Source organism: Solanum verrucosum, unplaced genomic scaffold (genome assembly GCF_900185275.1).
Source record: "Solanum verrucosum unplaced genomic scaffold, falcon-dt-bn FXZP01000037.1, whole genome shotgun sequence".
Taxonomy (NCBI): domain Eukaryota; kingdom Viridiplantae; phylum Streptophyta; class Magnoliopsida; order Solanales; family Solanaceae; genus Solanum; species Solanum verrucosum.
In genome coordinates, this window is record NW_026020240.1 from 278,257 (window position 1) to 302,681 (window position 24,425).

At 34.8% G+C, this 24,425-nt stretch overlaps 2 protein-coding genes across 3 annotated transcripts in view; one reads left to right on the forward strand and one right to left on the reverse strand.

Moving 5' to 3' along the window:
• Nucleotides 1-24,425, forward strand: part of LOC125832840 (uncharacterized) — a 592,533-nt gene that overhangs the window by 20,371 nt on the left and 547,737 nt on the right. The gene's annotated exons all lie outside the window — the stretch shown is intronic.
• On the reverse strand, nucleotides 7,672-24,029 carry LOC125832844 (uncharacterized). Its single transcript, XM_049512039.1, has 24 exons — nucleotides 23,850-24,029; nucleotides 14,782-14,999; nucleotides 14,286-14,391; nucleotides 14,072-14,173; nucleotides 13,879-13,941; nucleotides 13,666-13,744; nucleotides 12,844-12,991; nucleotides 12,578-12,701; nucleotides 12,285-12,465; nucleotides 12,023-12,051; nucleotides 11,753-11,901; nucleotides 11,337-11,439; nucleotides 11,115-11,231; nucleotides 11,024-11,079; nucleotides 10,816-10,939; nucleotides 9,979-10,041; nucleotides 9,836-9,895; nucleotides 9,603-9,764; nucleotides 8,833-8,906; nucleotides 8,658-8,751; nucleotides 8,449-8,585; nucleotides 8,265-8,345; nucleotides 8,057-8,162; nucleotides 7,672-7,866 (listed from the first exon to the last, which is right to left on the reverse strand). Exons 1-24 carry the CDS (start codon nucleotides 24,021-24,023, stop codon nucleotides 7,786-7,788), a joined length of 2,631 nt encoding a protein of 876 aa, XP_049367996.1. The 5' UTR covers nucleotides 24,024-24,029; the 3' UTR covers nucleotides 7,672-7,785.

A 24,425-nucleotide genomic window follows, 5' to 3' on the forward strand; every position in this document is an offset into this window, starting at 1 on the left:
AAAAGTTGCATAATAAAGAAATGTTATAATTACTGATAATAATAAAATTAGTAAAGAAGTTATAAATTATAATGAAATAAATTTAAAGGGCACACCTTTCTTTTAGATGAGAAAGTGCTTTTTAATTATAACGAACAAAGTCTTAAATTAAATATATAACTTTTAGTTTAATTAAAGTGGACACAAAAACAAATATGGTAGCAGAAGAATATCCTTTCTTATTCATTTATGAGTATTACAGTTGGTGCTATATATAGCACTTAGAGTAGCCACGTGTCTTAACATGAGAGGAGAATGCAAATACAATGACAACTGTATAGTATAATGGATAAGAACAAACAAACTATGTCGTTTTATGAAATAGAAACAACTACTAATCTACTATCTCTAATATTCTCCCTGCTCGTCTAGTGTTGAAGATTTATGTTCTGTTTCATCCTCGATGTTGTGAATACGAGGAGATAGTTTCTGCGGAAGCACTCCTAATCGATTTCGGAACAAGATGAACTTATCTCCTGTTAGGGGCTTAGTGAATCCATCAACAATTTGTTGGGAAGCAGGCACAAAATTCACATTGACCTGACCAGCAACAACCTTTTCTCTGGTAAAATGAAGATCTAGCTCCAAGTGCTTGGTTTTCGATCTGAGGACTGGATTTGATGCTAATGCGATTGTGCTCGTGTTATCACACCAAATTACTGGTTTGAACTGAGATTGGACACCAAGTTCTGAGATTAAGCCTTTGATCCAGAGAACTTCTTGAATGACATCTGCCAAACTGCGATATTCTGCCTCTGTCGTGGATCTTGATACTACATGTTGTTTCTTAGAGCTCCACGCTACTAAATTTCCTCCTAAAAACACACAGTAGCCTGTAGTCGATCGGCGATCATCTATTGAGCTACCCCAATCTGCATCTGAAAATCCTGTTAACATTTGATGTCCTGCTGGAGAATAGAGTAGACCGTAGTCCAACGTACCTCTGAGGTAGCATAAGATTCGTTTAACAGCTTTCCAGTGTTTGTCAAGAGGATTTTGTAAGAACTGACTGACCTTGTTGACACTAAATGCAATATCTGGTTGGGTGAAACCGACATACTGAAGAGCTCCAACAATGCTTCGATATTCTTTCGTGTGCTCATGAGCAACCCCATCAGTAAGAGACAGTGGTGGATGTCCAACCATTGGCGTAGAAGTGGAGTGTGACCCAAACATGTTTGCCTTGAGTAGGATCTCAGTGATATATTTCTTTTGATTTAGAAGAAGTTGGTTGCCAATTCTGTGGATTTCGATTCCTAGAAAAAAGGAAAGTAATCCTAGATCCTTAAGTGAGAACTTCAAATGAAGATGATCAATAAGTTCTTCAATGACTGTGATTATGATGTCATCAACATAGACCACTACATATGTGACATTGGAAGGAGAGTTCAAGTAGAACAGAGCTGGGTCAGCCACAGATTCTTTGAAGCCCAATTTATCAATAAGAAAATCACAGAGCTTTTCAAACCAAGCACGAGGGGCTTGCTTAAGACCATAAAGTGCTTTGTGAAGTTTACATACCAATGGTCATCCTTTAGAATCCGTTTGCTCAAATCCAGGAGGTTGTTTCATAAACACCTCTTCCTTAAGGTCTCCGTCGAGAAAAACATTGTTTATATCAACTTGTCGAATATGCCAGTTGTTTGTGACTGAAGTTGAAATGATTATTCGAACTGTAATCCTTGATGCGACTGGACTAAATGTATCAAGACAATCATATCCAAAGGTTTGAGAGTACCTTTTTGCAACCAGTCGCGTTTTGTACCTAGAAACAGTCCCATCAGGATTTTTCTTGAGTCTAAACAACCATTTGCAGCCTACAACTTTTCGAGATAAAGGGAGAGGAACCAGACTCCAAGTTCCATTGTTGATCAAAGCTTGAAGCTCAACATAAATTGATTCTGTCCACTTATCATTTAGCATTGCTTCATGGATGGAGACAGGCCCAACTGAAGTGAGGTCAATGTTGTAAGCCTTGGGTTTGTAAATTCCAACTTTGCATCTTGTTAGCATAGGGTGTGTGTTGACTGGTGTTTCAATTGCAGGTCTTGAATCAGCAGGCAAGCTGCTTACTGATGGTTCAAGTTGGCCAACAAGAGGGGAAGAATGTGGGGAGGAAGGTGCAGGGAGCTGGTTTGCAGGTGAAGATCCGAACAAATTTTGAGAAACAGGGGAAAGTGGAATACCCATGCGTTCACCAGCAGTCGATGTGGGTTCGTGAGGTGGTAAAATGGAGTTGTTATTCAAGTTAACAACAAGGGGTATGAATTTTGAGAGAGGTTTAGCTGATGCTGGTAAACCATCTTGAGGACCCTAAACTGTAAAAGGGAAAGTGTTCTCATCAAATGAGACATGCCTTGAGATAATAATTCTTCCATCAGGGGTGAGGCACTTACACCCTCGATGATTTGCACAGTAACCTAAGAAGGTGCATGGTTGGGACCAGAACTCAACTTTATGCTTATTGAATCGCCTCAATAGAGGAAAACATTGACAACCAAAAACTTTGAGAAAATGGTAATCAGGTTTACTGCCAAATAGCTTCTCATGAGGACTCAAAAATTGAATGACCTTCGAAGGTAACCTGTTAATCAAGAAAACTGCGGAGTAGAATGCATTACTCCAAAATTTTAGAGGTAAAGAAGCTTGAGCTAACAAAGTAAGACCGGTTTCAACGATATGTCTATGTTTGCGTTCTACAATGCCATTTTGGGGCGAAGTGTATGGACAAGTGAGCTTGTGGATGATGCCATTTCTAAGGAAATGGGATTTAAGCAAGTTGAACTCTGTGCCATTATCAGTTTGAACTTCTTTAATTTTCCTATTAAAACGTCTTTCTGCCATTGCTTGAAAATTAAGAAAAGCTTGAGGTGAATCAGATTTGTGAGCAAGGAATGTAATCCAGGTGAATCGTGTGTATGCATCAACAAATGAGATGTAATAAGAAAAACAAGAAGAGTGTATAGGGGCAGGACCCCAAAGATCAACCTCAATAAGTTCAAGTGGCTTAGTATAAACAGTATGCGAATTCTTGAAAGGTAACTTGTGCATTTTCCCCATGTGACAAGCAGTACATGATTCAAACATGCTAGCCTTTGAAAAGGAAGCATTACAATCTTTCAAACAATGATGAACTACATCAGGGGAGGGGTGTCCTAATCTTCTATGCCACAGATCATAAGAGTCTTTGGATGAAGCTAAATGACAGGAAGGAAAAAAACTATTGCAAGCAGAAGCTGAATGTGAAGCAAAACTAGAAGTTGGCTTGACTTGAGCTGCTGAGTTTGAGGAAGACTTCTGAAGTGAGGAGAGATTCAAAGGATAGAGACCACCATACTCATGTGCTTGAAGTAGCATCTCCTTGGTGACCAGATCCTTCACAGAACAATGGAGAGGGAAAAAATTCGAACATTACATTGTTGTCCTTAGTGAATTTTGAAACAGACAATAAGTTCTTTGTAACTTGTGGAGCAAATAATATATTTGACAAGAGAAGAGGTTTAGAACTTGTAAGAAGAGAGGATTGCCCTGTATGAGTAAAAGGAAGAGAGTTTCCATTACCTACTATAATAGTACCTGAGCCTGTGTAGTGTGAGGCATTGTTCATATTGGCTGTATCATTAGTAATATGGTGAGTGGCTCTCGAGTTTGGGTACCAGGCACTGTCATTGACAATTTCTGGAGTGGCTATGTGTGCTTGTGGAGTGAGTTGTGAGCTTGAGAAGCAAGTACCATTACCGTAATTATGAGAGCTAGCCATATTAATAGGAGTAAATGGAGGTGGGGTGGAAATCTGAGAGTAGGCAAATCTAAATGGTGAATATGTTTGTGTAGGGGTAGTGGAAGGAGGATTGAATGGAGAAGGGCTTGGTTGGTAGTGATGAGAAGGATAAACATGTGAAGGTTGTTGAACTGGTGGTGCTGGAAGAGGTTGGCCAGGAATAAGACCGGTAAAGCTAGGGTCAAACTTATAGAAGCATCGATTGACAAGATGTCCTAATCTCCCACATAACTGGCATTGATGCCTATTACCTCTCCCACAACCTCTTCCTTGGAAGGGAAAACGTATGGTAGGTTGTGGAGAACTTTGGTAACTTGGAGGCTGATAAGGGGGTAGACCATGAAGTGAAGGTTTTGTAGAGATGGGAGTTGCTTGGTTGCTAACAAGGTTAGCAGAAACAGTGAGATGGATAAGGCTATCTTGTTATCGAGCCTCTGCGTCAAGTAGCACACTAGTCACCTGTTGAACAGTGAAAGGATGTTGACTAGCAGTGATTACAACAATCACTGGCTCATACTCTAGGGTAAGTCCAGTAAGAATGGTAGCAAGGTGAATCGAATTAGAAACTCGTTCACCACAACTAGCCAATGAGTCACAAAGAGATTTGATGCCAGAGAGATATTCACGCATACTTTTGTTGCCTTTACGTTGGCCCTTAAGCATACTGTGAAGATGCATAATTCTAGTTGTGGTTTGTGTGTCAAAGATCTGGGTGAGTGTTTTCCAAATGGTAGCAGAGGTTGTCAAACCAACAAGGGAAGGAAGGAGGCTTGGACTGACTGAAGCAAGTAGCCAAGATGCAAGGGCACTGTCTTGTTGCTCATAGGTAAGGAACTCAGGATTTGGGAACTCTTTGCCATTCTCAACAATGGTGGTTGGAGGAACAATGAAAGAGTCATTCAAAAGGTAGTGGAGATTGTGACTCCTGATTGTGAGTGAAATTTGTTGTTTCCATAACATGTAGTTGTGTTCATTAAGTTGAAGACTCACCTTCTTAGTGGAGAACAATGGAGATGTAAGAAGAGTTGAAGAAGACCCAAGAGGTGTTGTGTTAGTAGCTGAATCAGAACTAGAGGAAGATGGCATGTTGAAATATCAAGAAAAGGATCAAAAGTGAAGGAGTAAAAAAAGAATCAAAGGCAAAATGGGAAACTTGCAGCAGAGTAAAGAAAAAGGTTGCAGCAGAGTAATGAAAAAAAAAACTTACAGTAGAGTAATGATAAAAGCTTGCAACAGAGTAATAAGAAAAGCCCTAAGAGACTGATGGGTTAAAAGTTTGTCTGCTAGACAAAAGGCACTGATACCATTTTAGTCTAATTAAAGTGGACACAAAAACAAATATGGCAGCAGAAGAATATCCTTTCTTATTCATTTATGAGTATTACAGTGGGTGCTATATATAGCACTTAGAGTAACCACGTGTCTTAACATGAGAGGAGAATGCAAATACAATGACAACTGTATAGTATAATGGATAAGAACAAACAAACTATGTCGTTTTATGAAATAGAAACAACTACTAATCTACTATCTCTAATAATAACATAACTAAAATCTCAATAAATAAAGAATTCAATGAACATTAAAATATAAAAAATTAAATAACTTAAATTTAAACTCAACATTTTATATATTAAAATAAAAGATAAAAAAAATCAATTGCTTATTACGAGTAACACACCCATATAAAAATATTCAAAGTCAAACTAGCAAAAGTATAAAATGTTGTAGAAAGATATGTATGAAGAGTCATGGGAGGGGGGAGGGGAGGGGGGAGAGATAATATATTAAAAATATAATGAAGTAATTAGATAATACACATATTATTATCCATAAATTTAAATTGAAGAGATGTGAACAACAAAATAGATTTGTTTTATACAAGAAGAACATTTGTCAATTATATATTAAGTCAAGTGATAAGCTAATAAAAATCAATATTAACAATTTAAAACATGATTCATTAGCTCTATTCATATAGATTTGATTACGAGGGATTGAGGGTGGGGTGAGGTGAGCATGGGGTGGGAAGAGAGGAAGTATATTTCATTGAGGAACAATATAAAAGTAAAAAAACGGAGTCTGCTGAAAATTTTCGCCTTCCACGACAATCCTCGCCTTTCACGGCATATTGAAAACAAAACAAATAGTTGAACTTTTTTTCTCTCCAAAGTAATATCATTTAACATGTCCAAACAAGACATTTCAATCTTAAATGCTCAGAAGTAATATTTTAATATTATATGCGCACACGCGGGTACGTATACTAGTTAGTTTTTTAGAAAACAAAAGTTTCTTTTAATTGTTTTTTTATCCACACGTTATTATCCACATGAAATTAATATTTTTTTTTAAAAAATGATATAAATACACAACTTAAGATATCATAATCTCTGAAGTTTTTCATCATTTAAAAAAAAATTACAAAATCTCTTTTCGCCTTTGTTGAAACAACAGCTTGTGTTGAAAAACAAGTTATGTAGTAAATGTATAGATTTTAATTTGTTTTTTAGTTCCATAACAAGAAAAAAGGCAAGTCTTTTTCAACTCCATAGCTTTTATTTTACTGCAAAGAGAAAATGGGAAATTGAATAAAAAAATAGAATGGAAAAACTATAATTAAGTTATAAAATATGATGTGTTGCCCTTTTAAGGCAGAACCCATTAGTAAAGGTGCACACACATTAACACCTACACTAAAGTTCCAATTATGCGAGGTGAAACGCAAAAGCTAGGCTTCATCGAGCTTTGGGGCTTAAGAGTGCTTTAAGTGAACCTTAATGTCACGACCCATTTGTTATGTCTTGTGAAATGAAGTTGTAGTTGTTATCTCCTATATTCAGATTAGCAAACCAGAAATAATAAAAGATGAAAAGAAAAACACAAAGAACTATTCGAGTCCACAAAACCCACTGTGTGTCCTTAAGAAATTTAATCCCCTCAAGCACCCGAGGTTGCAGATTAATTCCTCCCAAGATAAAACGGATTAACCATTAAAGAAGTAGCGGTACCTCAAACTTCGATAATTTCAACGAACTCAAAATGACAGCAACGAATCACACACACAGACACATCGATCGATTTTGTTTTGTAAGAAATGAATGCAAAAGAAGGGAAGAATTCGATCCAGAAAAATGAGAGAAAGCCTCTCTATTTATAGCCAACAAAGGGTAAAGGTCACAACCCTTTGGAAAGAAGACAACCTTTCAGAAAGGTCACAACACTTTGGAAAAGGCATAACCTTTCAAACAATCACAACCCTTTAGAAAGGACACAACCTTTCATAAAGTTCACAACCCTTCGGCATAGTCACAACTCTTCAGGAGAGTCACAACCCTTCATTTCCTGTTCATACCTTTAAAACCCAACAGTAGTATCCTAGGTTACATACTTGGACCAACAACAACGTACACAAATGAGGTTTGGAGAGCGTTGGGTGTACACAAATTTTATATAAAGACCAAGGAAGAATGCTATCCTTTATATAAGTCTAATAATGGACTTGAATGCAAGTACCACTAATATAATGTTTCATCAAAGAGATAAGTGTTAAAACACCCTTGAACTTGGCACAATATTATTAGTTCCATCCCCGAATTATTGATAGCTTTAAAAGCACCCCTTTACCGCAAGGAAGTTTCGAGGGAATAATCTCTTATGACTACTCACAAATTGAGTAGATGAAAATAACTTTTTTCATAACTCTAACGCGCATGTAAAAATGAAAATCTCTTGTAAAACGAACATAAAACTAAAACAAATTTATAAAGAATTACAAACCAAATCTCCCAAAAGTCTTCATGTGGTTTTAGCGTAAATTAGAAAAAATATATAATAAAACCTAACGCAAGAATGGGAAAAGTCCTCAGAATACAATAAGAGAGAATCACAATTTGATTTTTATTGCTGTTTTGAGGAATTAATTTATAAGACAAAGTTCCAAATTATTCCAAAACAAAGAGAAATTAAACTCTATAATAAGCTGAAGGGGAGTAATTGTAAGGATCACCAAAAACTGCAACATTGCCTGGCCTTGAAAATACAATCTACAAACATAAAAACAACATTCTTTAAATGAAGTAGTTCACATAATTCAACGTGATATCAGAGCAGATCGAGAGGAGGTTATATGTCATCAATATTTATCTTTCGAACATTGGGAAAATTAGGTAATCAACATTATTGTCCAAACAAACAATAAAATATTTTCAATGATTTATCACCATATGTATATACCTGATAATCTCCTATCGTGCACGTTTTGAATCCAGCAGCACAATAGTGAAAGTAGTACTCCCATGTCCTGATGAACTTGTCATCGAATCCCAAAGAACGAATTTGACTAGTGACAGTACAGTTAACAATGTTCAAGTATCTGATCAAAGCTAGAAATGATTCATGAAAGAAACGGTTTTAACTCGTGGATTCATATAGGTATAGTTACCTTTTGTTTTTCAGGAAGTTTTCTCGCCAACATCTCAGTGTCTGGTAGTAATGAATTCCTATCTCCTCCAGGTGCTCGACACTGCATTCATATCATTCGATAAATGATTTTAAAAAAGAAATGGTTTTGAAAGTGTGACAAGCGCGCTAACTAGTGCAAAATCACAAAATAAACTGTTTGTTACCATAGTCTGGATGCAGCAGCCATGGCTGATGTCACTCGACTTAGTGTGGGCAAGCATCCACCTGGGAATATATACTCTTTTATGAAGTCTGAGCTCTGCCTATATTCTTCATACCTCTCGTCTGGTATTGAAATGAACTAAGGGAAGCCAACACAGCTTGTGAAAAGTGATAAAAATTAAAGGAAAAAATTTGAATGTGCATTAATTACCTGCAGGACTAGAAGTCCATCTTCTGCCAATGCAGAGTCACAGCAAGTAAAGAATTCCCCTATGAAATCATGACCAACATGTTCTAACATCCCACTGAAAATGATAATTAGTACGATTGTAATATTGGCTCGATATGTAATAGGTAATACAATATATTCAGACAGAGATGGATACCATGATATAATCCTGTCATATTTGTCCTTATTTGGGATTTGGCGATAGTCACATAGGAGAAATGTTATTTGATCCTGCGGAAAAGTTTCGTTGAATTAAAATTTTAATAGATAACGCTAACTTTGAAATTGCCAGAATTTGGCTTCAAGTGTTATATAGTAGTGTTCTCCTGTTTATCTTACAAGTACAAATAAATTCCAAACTCGAAAAATTTTGAGCTTCTATAGACATTGTAAGTACTAAGTACTAACTCCGACTGTGTGAGCTTTGCTCATAATGCCGGTCCCAAGCTCATATCAGTTAATCTTTTGCAACTTCTCTGGCCTGATTCAAACTGTGGAAATAACCTCTTGCAGAAATGCAGGGTAAGGTTGTGTACAATAGACACTTGTGGTCTGGCTTTGATTTGCAATGAAGCTTTTTTATGGAGCTATTGAAGTTTGGCAAGAAAGAAAATGAAAAAGAAGTTTAGTTCATGAAGTGTGTTAGTTCCTTCTTGGTTGTGACTTGTGTTGTTCATAGAAGAAAATCCTCATCAAATGTTCTCAAAATAGGCATCAACGAGAATGAAATGTTAGTCATCTAGACAAACTAGAATGAAATTCCAAACTCAAAAAATTTTGAGCTTCTATAGACATTGTAAGTACTAAGTACTAACTCCGACTGTGTGAGCTTTGCTCATACTGCCGGTCCCAAGCTCAGATAAAGGAGGAGGGTTGCAGTAGGTTGGAAGCCAACATAAAAAATGGCAATTCGTGTATGTACTATACCTGAAGGCCTGCTTGCTCAACGCTCAACTGTGCATACTCCAGTTGCTGCTCCGAGAGAGTTATTCCAGTATATTTACATCCTCTTTGCTTGACAACTTCCATAGCCAAACTTCCCCAACCAAATCCAATCTCTAAAATGTGATGTTCTGCGGTAACCTTTGCCTAAACAGAATAAAAGCAAAATCAAATTATGCCTGAAATTTGTGTAGAAATGGGAGGGATTGATAACTTACCTTACTAATGAGACGACTAATCTTTCTCAGCTGCGCATCTTTCAGGTCTTCATCCTCACTCTAGAAAATATAAGAAACTAGATCACCACGGAATGAGATTAGAGAAAAGGAAGTGTAGCAAATATCTAAATTTGAAAGCTAACCTTGAATATTGCACATGAATATGTCATTGTCTCATCCAGAAAGAGTGAGAAGAGTTCATTACTCTGAAAACAAATATGCGCAGGTTTGAGAATTTCATTTCACTAGTGATCTTTGACATCCCCTACATGCGCATAGTTCATGGATAGACACCTTAATTTGGCCTCAACTGACAACTTAACACTTTAACTTTGAGAATGCACATCTAGACACCTCAAGTCGTCTCCACTGTATCAGTTGAACACTCCAACTTACAAAATGATCCTCTAGACACCTCCAAAATTTATTTGCCACATCGGTGTCAGGTGTCCACGCAACTCAGTGGGGACGAGTTAAGGTGTCTAGATGTGCATTCTCAAAGTTTGAGTGCTTATTGCCAGCTTGATCATCAAGTTAAGGTGTCTATCTATGTACTATGCCTTTTTTTATAATCGAGAAATCCCCTAGGACCAATGACACACGGTTCAAAACTTGATAGATAAGGGGGGCCCCCATATACCCTTCTCTACTTAAATATCAGGCTTTGTCTGCAACAGTGGCGGAGCCAGAATTTTTAATTAGGGGGTTCAAAATTTGAAGAAATAGACACACGAAGTAGACTAAGGGGGTTCGACATCTACTATATATACATAAAAAATTATTTTAACCATGTAAAAATAATATAATTTTCCGCCGAAGGGGGGTCGGATGACCCCCCTAAAGATAGGGTGGCTCCGCCACTAGTCTGCAACAGGCCGAACCCACACATCATGGGTTGTGCTCTTTCCACTAGACCAAAGCTCTGGGGCTTGACATCCCCTACATGCTTTGGGTCATGATATAATATGCAAGTCAATTACCAGGTCATAATGGCGAGAAATATTCCGACGAGCCTGAGTCAGAGTATTATGATTGGAAACGTGTTGAATGAAATATTTTGCAGATGACAGTGCTGCTGTAAAAAGCAATGGTGTCCACCAACCTCTAGAGCCATGCAAAATGAGAATAACTTGAACATGAGAATAACAGAAGTTTATATTTATTTATTTCAGGTCAGTAAACTATTACCTTTTCTTGCTAGACCTTTTAACAGATGCTTTCATATCTCTGTTGGCAACAAATATCTGTAAAGGAATTCAGAAAGATAAGTACTAAAAACTATTAACGAAGATATCGAGTCATTTCCTCTCATAAGAAGACCTTCATTCTTATCAACAAAAGAGAAATCCCCATGAATAAAGGCATCAGCAAGGCCTAGGTCAGCTTGAGTTGCAACCTGTAAGAGATTATCTATGTCACAGAATTTGTCTAGATTGAGAAACTTTTTAAGTTTTATCGATCGATAACTTGTAGGGGGCGGCATAAGAAAATTTAAATTTACCTTCCAGTAAAACTGTGTACTATGGATTCTAAGCAAAACTTTGAGAGAGCATTTCCTATCTGTTCCTTGGAAAGTGAAAATTGTACCTCCTTCTTCCAACAAGCTGAATATAGAAATATATAAAGTTATTATACAGATATCAACTATTAGAAAGAAAAAACTTAGAAATCTCCGAGTAATATTCGCATGAATAATTAAGACCATTCTGAAGCTATGTATAATTGAAGGAATAATATAAAACTAAAAGCATAATAAATTGCGATTCACTTGTGATTTGTTCTGCGACATGGTTTTTGACTTGCTATTTTCTACCAGTCAAATAGCAAAGATCATAAATGTAGTAAATGAACAACTTGTTGGTTTTATCTGCCACTAATTGGATTAAATCAATACAATGTGAAACTATCATCACTCACATTATGCATCCAGTTTCAATGAAACTTTTGAGAAATCTAGTAACGAGGAGGCGTGCTCCTGTTTCAGTCCAGGTTGGCACCATGTGCTTGGGATTGTCCAGAATACGACATTTCCTTCTAAGCATGCCATCTGCAGCAGCCATACCCGCCTGCGGAGGACCAAAAGGTAGACAATCATCTAAATGAGACTAAAGGGACAACAAAATGTTTTCAGAGTAAGGTCATCCTTCAAGTTAAAATCTGTTGAGCTTTTATTAAAAGTAGTACTACCTTTAGTCCATCCTCATGGAAACCGTAGCCTGAAAGTATTGCAATAAACATATGTCAATAAACAGTGAACACAAAGAGGAAAATAAAGTCTGTGTGAAGCAAAGACTAAAGTCAGAACAACTCAAGCTACAAGTGTTACCAGTAACTTTCTGTTAACCTTATGTGGAAAAAATGGCATGAGTAAACCTAGACACTAGGTTGTTGTGCTCATTCACTGGCATTGAGCAGAAATGGAAGGAAAACAAAAAAAGGAGATTCATACCTTGATATGTTCCACAAAACCATATTCCTCTCTTCCCTTGGATTTGATGTAGCTCATTTGATGCTTTTGATGCAGCAACTGAGGGGACTAGGTGGCTTGTTGTCCATTTAAGCAACATATGTTCTGGTTCGCGAGGAGGATCGAGGGTTACGAGATAAGGCAGGTTTGAGTCACCAAGATTCTGTAAGTTTAGATAGCTCATAAATTAAGAGAGCAGTTACAAGAGGAAACACTGCCCACTAAAGAACATCTTCTTCTGCTAGGCTCCTAAAGAATTGAATTGAGTAACACACCTGCATTATATTGAGGGAATATGTGACACATGATCTATCATTCATGGTTCCAAGAAAGTTACAAGCACTCCATGCTGCCAGATTGCGAGGCAGGAATGTTTTGTCACGATGAAGAAAAATATCACTGTCATAGAGGAAGAGAAATGAATTTTGCAATATGACTACGGTTCAGTCCACCAACTCACTTCTTTCAAACCAGGCAGCAGGAGAAGTAAAATGAAAGAGAAAATCAAGCCAAGGTGATCAGATAATGGAGAGGGAAGTACCTATAGATGTACTGAAAAGCACCTAGTATTCTTGTTTCATCATATGTTGCCTCTTTGCCTAACATTTTCAGAGTATCTGGAGCATGTGCAGCGATTATGCATCCGTCATATACTTCTGTGGCACCATCAGTGCAAGCTATGGTACAACCTGCAAGGGGTTTTTCTTTTACACTGTAGAATCACGAGTAGCGAGTAGCTATGTGATGGCAACACAATATTGATTGAAGCCTTTTCTTTAAGTACCAAGCACCAAATTAACTCTACCTAGACCACTGTCACTTGAAAAAATATCATAAAATGAAGTATAAACTAAGAAGCACCTGTTCTTATACAAATTAATAGGCTAGAAGCAAAGATAACCTAGTCAACCTAACGGTTTGATCTTCAGTCAGATCAACTATTGTCTTTTTATTACAACGGATATATCCCTTTCTACAATTATGATAAAAGGTACGAGGCATGATGCACCAACATACACTCAAAATTGGCCTGACAAGTAAGCACTCCAACTTTGAAAATGCACATCTAGACACCTCAACCCGTCTCTATTGTGTTAGTTGAATACTTCAACTTACAAATGATCATCTTGACACCTCTAAAATTTATGTGTCACATCAGTGTCGGGTGTCCACGAGACATAGTGGAGACGAGGTGGAAGGTTTAGTTATCAGTTGAGACCAAGTTGAGTTGTCTAGATGTGCATACTCAAAGTTGGAGTGATTACTTGTCAGCTGAGGCCAAGTTTGAGTGCATGTTTATGCATTAAGTGAAGAAACACCACAAAAAACTCTTGCAAGATGCCACATATAAACCAAGTTACACCTTCTTCATTTGTCGATACAGAATTTACTTCACAACCAGTTCTTATTTGGCAGCCTCTCTTCTCCAGCTCTTCCTTAACCTGCATCAAATCAGTACTCTAAAAAATGATACATGCTTAACAAATCATACAAGAAAGTGAAAATTGGTAAATTGCCTGAAGTTTTCCTCAGGGAAACAATAAAAACATTGTGGTATCTATGAATGAAAAATCACCTTATTTACATATGTCTGTGATCGCCATCTTACAGTGAGCAATTCATGAGGGAGATCAAAGATCTGCAAAGAAAGAAACAAAAGCATCCTTAGTCACAAGGACAATACAATGATATATGTAAGCATTCAAATTCAGTCTCTTGTATGCAACACACGAAGTACGGTAATTGAACAGTGGATAAGAGGGAAAAACCTGCAGAAGATGGTGGTCGCGGAAGAATAAAAGAATGTAGTAAGCAGAAAAGCTCAATACTTCTGCTAAGGGACAGGACCAGATTGAAGCACATATTGGAATCTGTCAAACATGAGTGAATTTCCTATAGCAAGAACAGTTTGTTGAAAGAACAAAAAGGCCATTATACAAGTATGGACATCAAATAAATAAATACGAAAAACAGCAGTGTCACCAGATAAGCCTTCTGAAATAACTCTGAATACCCACGTGACTTAATAAATTGCCCTAATGTTTCATTGCGATCAATGTCAGGATTATTGTCAACTTCTTCAAGGTAACTGCAATGTAAACATATTCATGATGAAATAAACTTCATTAGCTCAAAATACCTAGACTATTCTACAACATGAACTTGTAATTTTGATTGTTACATTTTCTATTACTAATGTGTTTCATAGAATGTAGATATATCTTTTGAACGAGTCTACATAAATTAAGATGGGACATACATGCTCAAAACTAGTAAAGTAAAAAAGGTGAAATAATTGAGTGACCTTCTGAGTGCGTGCTACAGACATAATTAAGTGATTTTTCTATTACAAACAAAAGAAACATGAATTTACTAGATGGTTTGAAATAGTTGAGTGATTATTTTAGTAATGAACTCATTCATGGAATTGATTACTAATAAGAAGTGACATGTATAAAGATAAGTTATCGATCAGTACCTTATGACATCCTGCTTGAATATGATGATTTCTCTAATCATTTGCAAAAAATATGGATTCAAGAGATTCTTCTGCTGTGCAAACAAACTAGAGAATCCCTTTCGAGTACCCCATTCGCAACCATGGCCTTGGTCTAAGCTCACTGAGAATGACATATGATAGGTCTCCATATCAACTCCAAGGCACTCAAAATATTCCATCATGTATGGATAAGTTACCTGTCAAATACAGCATCCAAAAGATGGGGTTAAACCAACTCTAGCTACAAACATTTCCAATGTAATGAGTTGATTTCTCAAATGGTCACTCAACTAATAGTTATTAGCTCAGAAAGTCATATGGAGATTCCTATGTCTTTCTTTCATCCTCTCTGTCTTGGCCTATGGCAATTGGTCTTACTAAGATGAGATGCATTTCGTTTTCCTTTTGTTAGTTAATCAGTCGGGGCTTTAAGAAGAAAATTGACTTAGAAAATCGAGTTTATTGTTGGTTTTCGGGTCTTTTTCCTTTCCTATGTGAATAAATAAAAGTCATACTTGGACCAGCCCACTTTTGCCCATAAGTCCAATATTTTGTGGCATATATAAGGCTTGTTTAGGTCTTATTTTCAGACACACAAGAGAGAGCCGTTTTAGAGATTGAGAGAATTAGAAAAAAACTTTGTTTGCTACAAGAAATTTCTGCTCAGGCAATCCGCTTTAACAGAGTTTGTCGCTTTGTTAACCATAAGATCGTGCTCAAATTTGAATTGAAAGTTCTCAGATCCTGATTGTTGCATTTCAATGGTGAAGATCGGATTTGGTTGTCTGTTGTAGCTTCTGATTTTGGGGAGTGAGCAGTAGCTCTTTTTTGAGTGAATTCTCTCCTTTAATTCTCTAGTTTTGGTGCAATCTTGTTTCGTTGTTGCTCGTTGATTGACATTTGTTTTGTTGCCAATTTTGGAGAACAATATTGTAACTCTTGGTGATTATAGTAGAGCTTTTGGTCTCATGGTTTTTACTCTTCACATAGTACGGTTTTTTTCCACGTAAATCTTTGTGTCTTGTATGGTTGGTTTGTTCTTGTCTTGTTGTTTTTGTTTGGTTGATACACTTGATGTCCATTCTTTGCAGTGTGTGATTTAGTTTCTCTTCTCTTGGTTCAAATTGAAAGAAAAAGTTTAGATTTAGATATTAATCCGTTGTTATTGTGTCAGACATTCTTTGTTAGTGTCTAGCCTTTTTCCAATGAGTGGTATCAGAGCATTAGTTGCTATTGTTGATTATCGATTTAAATGATGAAGGCAAATATGATCAAGATAGTTTGTTTGAATGGTAGTAACTATCATACTTGGAAAGACAAAATGAAAGATATTTTATTTGTCAAGAAGATGCATTTACCAGTATTTGCTTCTAATAAACCTCAGTCCATGACGACTAAAAAATGAAAATTTGAGCACTTGCAAGTTTGTGGCTATATCAAACAATGGGTTGAAGATCATGTTAGAAATCACATTGTGAATGAGACACATAACATAAGTTTGTGGGACAAGCTCGAGACACTTTATGCTTCGAAGACTAACAACAATAAGTTGTTTCTATTGAAACAATTGATGAACATCAGGTATAAAGAGGTCACTCATATTTTTTATCATATTAATTATTTTTAGGGTGTTCTTGACCAGCTATCCGAAATGAATGTAAAGTTTGATGAAGAGATACAGAGACTTTGGCTTCTTAATACTCTAGGAGACTCTTGGGAAATTCTTTGACTAATTCTTCTCCTAGTGGTGTTGTAACTATGGTATATGCTAAGAGTGGTGTCTTGAATGAAGAGATGAGAAGAATATCTCAAGCCTCATCTTCTTCAACTTCAGACTCTAATGTTTTGGTTACGGAAGATAGGGGAGAAACAAGTTCAGAGATCATAATGATAGAGGTAAAAGTAGAAGCAAGTCGAAGTCCAAATATAAGAATACTATTTGTGACTATTGCCACAAGAATGGACATATCATGAAATATTGTTATAAGCAAAAGAGAGACATGAGATAACAAAATAAAGAAGACGATAATGAAAATTATGTTGTTGTTGTTGCTAATGATGATCTTCTTGTTTCTTGTGATGAAAATGTCGTTAATCCTGTTCTTGATGAGTCTAGCCGGTTTGTGGATTCTGGTGCTACTTCTCATGTCATGCCCAAGAAAGAATTATTTTCTTTTTATACTCCAGGTAATTTTAGGATGCTGAAAATGGGCAATAATAATGAGGTTGCAGTTCTTGGCACTAAGTCAGTTTGTTTGGAAAGTAACAATGGTTCCAAATTATTTCTCAATAATGTCAAACATGTTCCATATGGTAACTTGAATTTTATTTATTTGGGTTACCTTGATGATGATGGTTATGTTAATACCTCAGTGCTGGCCAGTGGAAGCTTACTAGAGGTTCGATGGTTATGGCTCGTGATGTCAAGTTGTCTAACTGGTATGTATTTCAGGGCTCCATCTCTAGAGATTCAGTAAACTTGATGGAGAATGATACTTTATCAGAGTTATGACACAGAAGGCTGAGTTATATGAGTGAGAAGGGGATTGCTAGTTTGGCTAAGAAAAAAAATGCTTTCTAGAGTGAAACAAGCAAAGTTGAAAAAGTGTTTACTAGCTAAGCAATGAACACACTTCTTCAACTTTTCTTGTTTCACTCCAAAAAGCAAATTTTTCTTAGTCAAACTATCAAATCCAGAAAGTTTATTGAGTTTCTAAAGATGGAGCCCTAAAATACATACAAGTTAGACAACTTGTCACCACTAGCCACAATCATCGAACCTCTCATAAGCTTCTGCTAGCCAACACCAAAAATATTAACATAACCCTCATCATCAAGGTATCCCACAGAAATTAAATTCAAGCAAACATCTGGAGCATGCTTTGAAATTATTGAGAACTAGTTTTGAACCATTGTTACTTTCCAAACAAACTGTCCCAATGCCAAGAACTGCAACCTTACGATTATTACCCATTTTCAGCATCCCAAAATTACCTAGAGTATAAGAAGAAAATAATTCCTTCTTTGGCGTGACATGCGAAGTAGCATTAGAATCCGCAAACAAGCTAGACTCATCACGAACAAAATTAACAACATGCATTTTCATCACAAGAAAGAAGACGATCATCATTAGCAACAACAACACGATTTTCATTATCTCTTTCTTTCTTTTGTTGTCTCATGTCTCTAGTGCTTGTAACAATATTTTATGATATTTCAATTCTTGTGACAATAGTCACATGTAGTATTCTTGTATTTGGATTTCAACTTGCTTCTAATTTTACCTCTATCATTCTGATCTCCAAACTTGTTTCTCCTCTATTTTTAGTAACCAAAACATCAGAGTGTGAAGTTGAAGAAGATGAGACATGAGATCTTCTCATCTCTTCATTCAAGACACCACTCTTAGCTAGCATATTTCATAGTTATAACACCACTAGAAGCAAAATTAGTCAAAAAAACTCGAAAAGTTTAATAAAAAGCCAAAGTCTATGTATCTCTTCATCAAACTTTACATTCATTCCGGACAACTGGTCAAGAGCACCCTGAAAAATTATTAATATAATCAGAAGTAGGAGTGCCCTCTTTATACCTGATGTTCATCAATTGTTTCAATGGAAACAACTTATTGTTGCCAGTTTTTGGAGCATAAATTGTCTCGAGCTTGTCCCACAAACTTCTAGCATGGAATTTCTAACATTATCTTCAACCTATTGTCTGATATAACCACAAACCCGCAAGTGCTCAAATTCTCATTCCTCATTCTTCATGGACTGAGGTTTATTAGAAGCAAACACATGCAAATGTATTGACAAATAGAAGATCTTTCATCTTTTCTTTTCATGTATAATAGTTACTACCATTCAATCAAATCATCTTGCTCATTTTGTCCTTAATCATTCAAATTGATAATCAACAATAATCAATGCTATGATACCACTTTGTTGAGAAAGGTAATGCATTAACAAAGAATGCTTGACAAGATAGCAACAGAATAATACCTAAGTCTAAATTTTTCCTTTCAATTTAAATCAAGAGAAGAGAAACTAAATCAAGCACTACGAAGAATGGACATCAAGTGTATCAACCAAACAAAAATAAATCAATCACACAAGACATAAATTTACGTGAAAAATCCTTCAATGTGAAGAGTAAAAAACTACGTGACCAAAATACCCACTATAATCATCAAAATTTACAAAACTATTCCCTAAAATTGGCCACAAAACAAGTGTCAAATAATGAGCAACAACGAAAAAAGATTACACCAAAACTAGAGAATTAAAGGAAATGATTCACCCAAAAATGAGTTATTGTTCATACCCCAAAATCAGAAGCTATAGGCAACCAAATCCGATCTCTACCATTGAAATGCAAGAACCAGATTTTGCGAACTCCCAGTTCAAATTTGAGCATGATCCAACGGTTAATGAAGTGGAAAACTCTATTTAAAGCGGACTACCTACACAGAAATTTCCTAACGTAAAACGAAATTTCTCTCTTTCTCTCAATCTCTAAAACTGCTCTCTCTTGTGTGTCTGAAAATAAGACCTAAACAAGTCTTATATATATATCACATAATATTGGGTTTATGGGCAAAAGTGGACTGATCCAAATAATTTTTTCATTTATCCACATAGGAAGGGAAAAATAACCTAAACCCAACTATTCTCCCCTTCCACAACTATGTGGAGGGAAAATTGAGTTTATAAGTTCTGAATTTTGAATTATAAAAAGGATGTCTTATTATATTTTTAATAAATTATTTATTCATATTAAATGAAGTTTTAAACACAAATATAGAGCTAAAGTTATTAGTAAATTTTTCCCAACCCGTTAATAGGTTTGTAGATCCCCCTTGAATATTGATATTAGTCCTTCTCTTGAATAGTACCAACTTCAGCTTATTGAGGACAAGATTTGAAAGCTTAAGTATTGACATTGGAATCGAAGTGCTTCTCTCTCACTCTCATAAACACACATTATTCTGAACTTCGATGATAGAGTTGAATAATAGTTCAATTTGTTTGTGGTACTTTTCCTTTTAGCTAGTCTATTAAAAAGGGTAAAAAACTTAACTATACAAAATTAGCACCTAAATAACCACTATATAAAAATATTTATATTTTTCACCAACATAGCATTAGATTTTTTTTACAAAAAAACAATAAAATAATTTAAAAAAATGAAAAATAAATACTACGTGACAATCCACTATTCATTATTGAAAAATATTTTAATTCCTTAATTTCCTCTCCGTCTCTTATTTACCTTCCACAAATATCTCAAATATAGTTAATGTTTCTCTCTTATAACTCAAAAAGAAGGTTTTGTAATCAAAATCAAACTCTCTATCCCTCTATTTTGAAAGTGCATTCAATGGCAAATACAAACATTTTCTCAATTTTTATTTATCACGATAGAAGATGGAATGTAACAAGTGTCCACCATAATAATTGCTTCGATTATGATAGTTTGAATGTATTTTGGTGGTTTTATTGATTTTAATTTTTTTATAAACATATATTCGTATAGCTTTGGTGATTGGTGTTTTTATCTATACAACATAAATCATAACGTTCTCAATTAATTTGTACCATACATAGGTACTCACCTATAGTTAAATTATTGATTCGTTAGTGGTCTATGTATTGGTGTAGTTGATATATTTTAGATACATAGGTTCTTTAGTTTGTGGGGTATGTGTTGGTGTAGACAATATTTTTAGATATTTTATAGAGAAAATGGTCAAAAATCCCTCCAACCTATGGTCGAATTTTCAACTAAACACTCATATTTTACGGGGGTCCTATTACCCCTTTGAACTATTTTATAAGGAAATAAATTTCACCCTAAAATGACATAGTCACTCATGTGTATTGTGGTGTAACACACGTACATGCCATGTCAGCGCCATGTCAATGCCACCTAATAAATATAATAAATGAATTATTTTTCCTACTTTTTTAAAAATTATTATATGCCCCACTAGAAACCGTCCATTATCATTAAGAACATCACCATTATCAAACTCACTTCTCATCCATTGACATTCCGACAAGAGAAAAGACGGTAAATTTTTTCCGACGAGTAAAAATTTCTATGACCAATAACTTTATCCTATTCCCCACAATTTCTCTCAAAGTTCATTGCTACACATTTTACTCATGTTGGGGGCTTATGAAGGGATATACCCAAAGTAGTATATGGGCATGCCATAAATTTTGAACTCAATTTCTTTCTTTTCTTAATGTTGGTGAAAGTAGCAAACCAAATTAAAACATTGAAATTAATCCAATTGAAAAAAAATATGATCCAATTGATTTTTTTATGCCCCATTTCTAAAATACCCCAATTTGTGATTAAATTCAAGAATGTGAAATTAGAGTTAACGTTTGAGAGAAGAGCTTGTGAAGGTGTTGGAAATTGAAAATTTTATGTTTGTTTGAAATGGGTTCCGATAAAAAAAATTGAATTTTGAGTTCTTTATTTTATTACTTTGATTTGGGAGTAATAACTCAATTTGTTTAAAGGTTCTTTGATTATGTAAGAGACGGTTAATATGTAGAATTCCTGAAGAAATTTGTAGACATTTGTGATGAAAAATAAAAATAAAGCAAAATGTGAAAAAGAAGAAGAGGTGTAGGTTGAGTGTGAAGAAGAAGTGTGGGGCGGTTGGGTTGGGGTGGGGTGGGGGAGATTATTTTAATTTAATTAGAAAGAGAAAGAAAATAAAATAAAAATATGAAATAAACAAAAAAACAGCCCTATTTATTCTCTTTCCACTCTCTCAAAGAGAGTGAAATACACTTTCTCAGCCAACTCAGCATAAAGAGTTTATTTATTCTATTTTAAAACAGTTCAGGGGGGTGATAGGACCCCGGTAAAGTTTAAGTGTGTAGTTGAGAATCTGGTAAAAGATTGGGGGGCATTTGACCATTTTCTCATATTTTATAAACACCAATCTGTTTTAAATAAAATGGTGTATTTTTATGTTATTTATCGTGTTTATATGATGGTATTATTCATATAAGGAAAATAAAATTAACAACAAATGTAAAATGGATTTTATAAATTATTTTGATTAAGCATGAAAATTTGGTATTGCTTGTTATCTAACAATGGTTAGTTTTGCTACTGTCTGCTTATTTTGTGGTGCAATGATGGTGTACATCATACATTGTATATCAGTTTGAAGTGTATCCAAAATTGTAACCATAATATACACCATCTTAATTACTTAATTTAATTTATAATAAGAAAAACAATAGGTTTATACCATTCTATACTATAATATATACCAATATTTATACCAATTCTTCACATTATTTAAACCAATAAATTAATAATACCATTTTGTATCATAAATTATACCACTCTAATACACAAATTAGATTAAACTGTACACCAAAGCGTCACCATATTGTATATCATTTCTAATTAATTTATATTTTTTAAAAAGAATTCAAATAAGTGATTTTATTATGGTGTTACACATTGTTATAGATTAGTATTTGTCTAACTATTTATCGAAATGTGTTGTAGAAATGTATGTGAATTTCAAAATTGAAGGAATGATACATGACACAACACCAGATATGATAGCGTAATTAATATTATTGCTTCCCAATTAGAAATTGACACAACAATATTAGTTTAAGCCCAATGATTTATGTCTGGTATCAAGTTTGTACTAAATTTTAAAATTCGAATAACACTAGTGCTTAAAGAAAAATTGTTTTTTAAAATATTTAAAATTTCATTTTTTACGCTATCCCTAATCCTACCCTGCCCTAGCCACCCCCGCCAAAATCTTTTTTTTAGAAAAATATTTCAAATTTTAAAAAATTTATCATTTACGCCAGCCACCCCTATCCACCTACCCCCCCCCCCAAGCAGTCAATTTTATTTTAAAAAAATATTTTTGAAAACTATTTCAGGGTCGGAAGATCTCAGGGTCGAAATTTGGAACGGTCGTCGGGGTCTTGTCCTAGTTTGGGTGTTAGGGTCGGGTCCTAGATCGACTATCAGGTTTCATTTTCGGGTCAAATTTCCCAAAGAACATTTTCTAGTCTCAAGCCAAAAATAAAAGATATTTTCTGGAAAATGTTTTTCATTCACCAACCAAACATTAAAATATATTTTTCGGAAAATATTTTCTACTCACCAACCAACACATGAGAAAATAAGTTAGAAATCCAACTGTTTTTCAAGAAAACATTTTTAGGGAATTTTCCATGGAAAATGAAAACATTTTCCTTCGTACCAAACACACCCTAAGTCTTTAATTTATTACAATTTTATTAATTGTTTTCTCCCCCAACACCAACCCAATCCACATTCCACACCCACCAAAGAAATTGCCGGATAATTAATTTTCCCAAAATATATTAATTACAGAAATCCCACATTTTAGTGTACTTATTACCATTATCCCCTATAAGTTTTACAAATCTCTAAAATCCCTCATTTTCACACATCAAATTAGTGTATCTCGCGCATCAGATTAGTGTATCATGTATAAATTGTACATCAGATTAGTGTATCATGTATAAAATGTAATGTATCTTACTTAACGATTAATGTATCTCGCGCATCAGATTAATGTATCAGCGTTTACATTATCGTATCCGTTTGAGGGATTTCTGTAATTATAAACTTTTAAGGGATATATTGTAATTTTACCTTAAAAGTATGTGATTTCTGTAATTTGCCCATACAATTTAATATAATTTTTTGTAGAATCATTTGTCTTTATCTAATATGGAATATAATACAACTATTTAGATATTATTTAAATATTTGAGCCACCTTTAAGTCTCTTGACATAGACACAAACTTTCCAACTTGACCCACTTATTATAATCAAATAGTAATATTTATAATGACAAATATAATGATATAATACTATTTAACTTAACACTCACTCAATTACTCGATTATACATAACACTTGTAAAGGCATAAATAATAGAGGCCATATACTTAGTTTAATAAGAACAATTTTGTCAAACGCATAAATAAGCTAAAAAAATATTTATAACTTACTCGATTAAAGAGGATAAACCCAAGGTCAAGTTCGACGTCGTCCACGGTGACGGTCTTATCATGGCCGCCGATATAATGTTCCTTCTCATAAATTACAACTTTGACCCCACATTTTGCCAATTCATATGCAGAAATTAGTCCATTTATCCCTGCCCCCACCACACCTACTTTCATCTTTCTCACTTTGGTTTCAATTTATAACTGCAAAAATAATGAACTCGAAATATCATTATTGATTTTCTTATGTCTAAAAACAACATTTTTCTTGTTTATAAGAAAGTTATTTTCCTAATAATAAAATACGAAAAAAAATATATATTGTCATACCAAATACAAGTAAATACTATTTCCCTACTTTAATTTTCGAGAACCGAGTGAGACCAGAGGCAAAGTTAGAGGATCGAAAGGAGGCTTACCCAAATCCATTCATCGAAAAATCTAGCACCCTAGGAATATTACAAGGTCATGATTTTTTTTAATGTATGTTGTTCATACTAATGATGTATATAGTAATTAATGATGAATCTCAATGAAAAATTCTATACTAATTAATTCAAAAGGTATAAAAAAAAAAAG